General features: G+C 33.3%; 1 protein-coding gene across 1 annotated transcript in view; it reads right to left on the bottom strand.

The window, feature by feature from the left end:
* Positions 1 to 1,078: 1,078 nt before the first annotated feature.
* Positions 1,079 to 4,301, bottom strand: part of LOC125030646 — a 367,833-nt gene continuing 364,610 nt past the window's right edge. The window contains exon 8 of the mRNA XM_047620825.1: positions 1,079 to 1,459. Coding sequence (XP_047476781.1) covers positions 1,389 to 1,459 — 71 coding nt within the window. The 3' untranslated portion in view covers positions 1,079 to 1,388. The remainder of the gene's footprint in view (positions 1,460 to 4,301) is intronic.

Raw genomic sequence — 4,301 nt, 5'->3', positions numbered from 1 at the left:
TTGAGTGGAACAATGAAATTCTGTTCTGATTCTCCCGTTTCACCGTTTCATTTCCAAAAAGCACTTGTAAATCTGAATTACTTTTTTTTCTGGACATAAACATTGTATCACGAAGTACGGCTCTTTGAAAACACTTCACTATGCATCATTGTGAATTGTACAATCACTACTACGTCACTGTTTAGACTGAAAAGAGAAAAACGTTGATCTATAATGGAGTGTAAAAATTAGGAGCCAGGCTTAGTAGGAACAGCCAAAGTAAACAAACGTGTCTCGCTTTCCACTGTGATTTCCCGTGTTAAAAGAGAGAGAGAGAGAGAGAGAGAGAGAGAGAGAGAGAGAGAGAAGGAGTTAAAGACAAAGACAGATAGACAGACAGACAGACAGAGACACAGAGACAGAGGCAGACAGACAGACAGGGGGAAGAAAGAGAAAGAGAGAGAGAAAAAAAAAAGGAGTGGCCGACGTCGACGGGCGAATATCGAAAAAAACTAGGTCGTTTCGATTCAACAGAAGATTCCCATAAAATATACAAATGCTTGGGAAGTAGCTATCGTCTGAGCGGCATTCTTCTGACATCTGCCAGTCTGCTCAGCTATCAACCTCATCGAATATGGATATCATGGGGTATACTACTTTCGTCCTTAAACTAAGAGCTTCTTCTGTCGCTTCCTTTCCTCTGTGTTTTACGCCAAATTAATGTACGGAAGAAACAAGAAAAGAGGAGTCCGAAGAGGCGAAAATATACACTGCATCTTCACATCATTCGACCAAAACGAGGGAATAAAATCACAGACTCCGAAAAGGATGCATTTCTAGTTCCATTTATTCTCCTTGACAGGCATAAATCACATTCAGGTTCTTGAGTAAGCAACGCCAGACTAAGAGTGCTGACGAGATCTGGCAATATTTATCACACTGCTCTTTGTTTCCTCTTTCACCTTTATATTTGAGTTTTTTTTTTTTTTTTTCCTTTTTCTTTTTCTTTTGTTTTTTTGGTTTTGCTGCTATTTTTTCCCCTTGTCTCCAATTTCTTTTGATCTTTGCAAATGTTTTCTTTCATCTTTTTTTTTTTTCATATATTTTAGCTTGTGTTTCGAAATACTGGCTCTCATCCATTTCCCCTGATGTCTTTATATCTTTCTATTTTTTTTCCCTTTCTTTCTTTTCCCTTCTTCTTCTCCTTCTCCTCCACGTACTTCCTGCTACACCCACCATCATCACTTTCTTCCTCTCCTTCGCGGAAGATTCGCCCCCACAACCACCATACATTACTGGCCCTTTCTTCCACAGCCACCATACACTTTCACCACTTTCTTCCCTTTCTTCTTCCCCGCTTTTAATCTCTTTCTCTCTCTCTTCTTCTTCTTCTTCCAAAATCTTAGACTTCAGGCGCAGGATCTTGCAAGGAGGATCGAAGCAAAAGCCAGGATCGTCCATGCACTTGACAGCTGGCATCCTGCAGGAATAGGAGTTACTCTGAGTCACAAAGTAATAGTCAAGTGATAGGTAGCAGGGTGGGGGGGGGCTGATAGTGGATGAGGATGAGAAGATAATGACGGTGAATGACGGAATATGAGTACTGGGATAAGAGTGCTAGGGTGAGGATAGTGGATAGTGGATGAGGAAGATGACATAATGACGGTATATGACGAAATATGAGTGGTGGAGAAGAGTGAGGATGGTTAAGAGTTAAGAGAAGATGAGGATGATGATATAATGAAATATGAGTGGTGATGAAGAGAGATGAGGGGATGTGCATGACTATACAGTGGAGGAGGAGGAATTAATGATGGTGAATGACGAAGTAGGAGTGGAGGGAAGAGAGTGAAGGGATGTTGATAGTGAGACAATGACAATACATTATAAATTATGAGTAGTGAGGTGAGAATGAGGAGGTGAGTATGACCTATAGTGGATGAGGATGGTGGGAAAATAATGGTGAATAACAAAATATGATTAGTGAAGCGAGAGTGAAAGGATAAACGTAAATTAACAGAGGACAAGGACTATAAGATAATGAAGGTGAATGATAAAAATGAGTAGTGGGGAGAGAGTGAGGGGGATGAGTATTTGAGAGTGAATGGGGATGGTGAGATTATAATGGTGAGCAACATCCTTTGAGTATTAGGACACTTTAGTGAGGATGACTAATATGAGTTTAAATGATTCAGGCAGAATGTGGAAGTGATAATGACAATGGAAGTATTGTTAAACAACTATTTTTAAAGTGAATTAATACGATAAATATTGAAATATATATTAATTTGTCACATTGAATGACGATAGTGTGTGCTTAAATAATATAATGACGAGAACATGTTTGCGTGTGTGTGTATGTATATATATATATATATATATATATATATATATATATATATATATATAGATAGATAGATAGATAGATAGATAGATATAGATATATATATATATATATATATATATATATATATATATATACACATATATATACACATACACACGTATATATACGTGTATGTGTGTGTGTGTGTGAATATATATATATATATATATATATATATATATATATATATATATATATATATATATATATATATATATATTCACACACACACACATACACGTATATATATATATATATATATATATATATATATATATATATATATATATATATATATTTATATATATGTTTATATATATATATATATATATATATATATATATATATATACACATATATATATACATATATATATATATATATATATATACACATATATATACGTGTATGTGTGTGTGTGTGTGAATATATATATATATATATATATATATATATATATATATATATATATATATATATATATATATATATATATATATATATATTCACACACATACACATACACGTATATATATATATATATATATATATATATATATATATATATATATATATATATATATATATATATATATATATATATGTATATATATATTCATATATATATATATATATATATATATATATATATATATTTATATGTTAATATAATATATATATATATATATATATATATATATATATATATATATATATATATATTCACACACACACATACACACACACACACACACGCATATATATATATATATATATATATATATATATATATATATATATATATATATATATATATATATATATATATATGTATAATATCAATGTATAGTTTATAGACAATGCCTATAGGCACCTTATGGTGATGCTTGTATTGTTAATCTGTATAGGATTTAATTTCACTATACTCCTAACACTATCATGGATGATACATTACTAATTAATAGTGTAATTTGCAGAAATGGGGATTTACCTGGTAATTACTTTATAAGCGTCACTGAGGCTTTACCTTTGACAGTATTAAGATAATTTCTACTAGAGATAAATCACAGTGGAATATATTCAATACAAATAACAGTTTATTATAATTTCGATTATGACAATTTTGATATCTATCCCATGACACGAATAGTTACAGATTTGTGCAGTAATGGTGGCAATGACTGACAGAATCAGTACTGATTAACATAATGGAAAATCAGATTAGGAAACGATCAAATTACCCCTAAACCAGTGTCATTATTATAACACTAATTGTTAGGAATAGTTAGTTTAATGAAAGATATGGTTAAACATGTGCAATTAGGCTTACCTTTTTTATCTAATAAATGTTTGTTTCCCAATGTCTATCCCTTCTTCTCCTTTTTTACCATTTTTCCGTTAATCCCATTTCTATCATCAACTTCCCTTGATCTTTATTTCATACCCTCTTATTTTTCTTACACTTTCGTCATTTGTTTTCTATTTTGTTTTTCTTCCACTCCATCTTTCCCATTTCCCGTTTCTCATTCCTCTCCTTCCGTTCTCTATGTTTTCACTAAATACTTTTTTCTTACCTCCGTCTTATTCCGCCATTTTCTCCTATTCTTCCCCATTCCCTCTATTTTATCCCCCTCCCTTTTGTCATTCTTAACTCCTCTCCCTCCCTCCTTCCTTCTCCCCCTTTTCTTCTTTTTCCCTCAATCCTCGCTTCTTTTCGTTCCCTTCCCCTTCCTCCTCTCATCCTCCCCCTTTCCCTGACAATTCGCTCCTTCCCCATATATCCCCCACACCTTCCCTTCTCCTTCCCCTTCCCCTTCCTCCTCTCATCCTTCCCCTTCCCCTTCCCCTTCCCCTTCTTTCCCCTCAATTTCCCTCCCGCTTTCTCCTCCCTTTACCCTCCCCCTTCCTCTCACCTCTGCCCTCTCCCTCCCCTCAA

This window comes from Penaeus chinensis, chromosome 11 (assembly GCF_019202785.1).
Source record: "Penaeus chinensis breed Huanghai No. 1 chromosome 11, ASM1920278v2, whole genome shotgun sequence".
Taxonomy (NCBI): domain Eukaryota; kingdom Metazoa; phylum Arthropoda; class Malacostraca; order Decapoda; family Penaeidae; genus Penaeus; species Penaeus chinensis.
The sequence above is the reverse complement of the archived record's forward strand: the minus strand, read 5'-3'. Positions and strand labels throughout refer to the sequence as shown.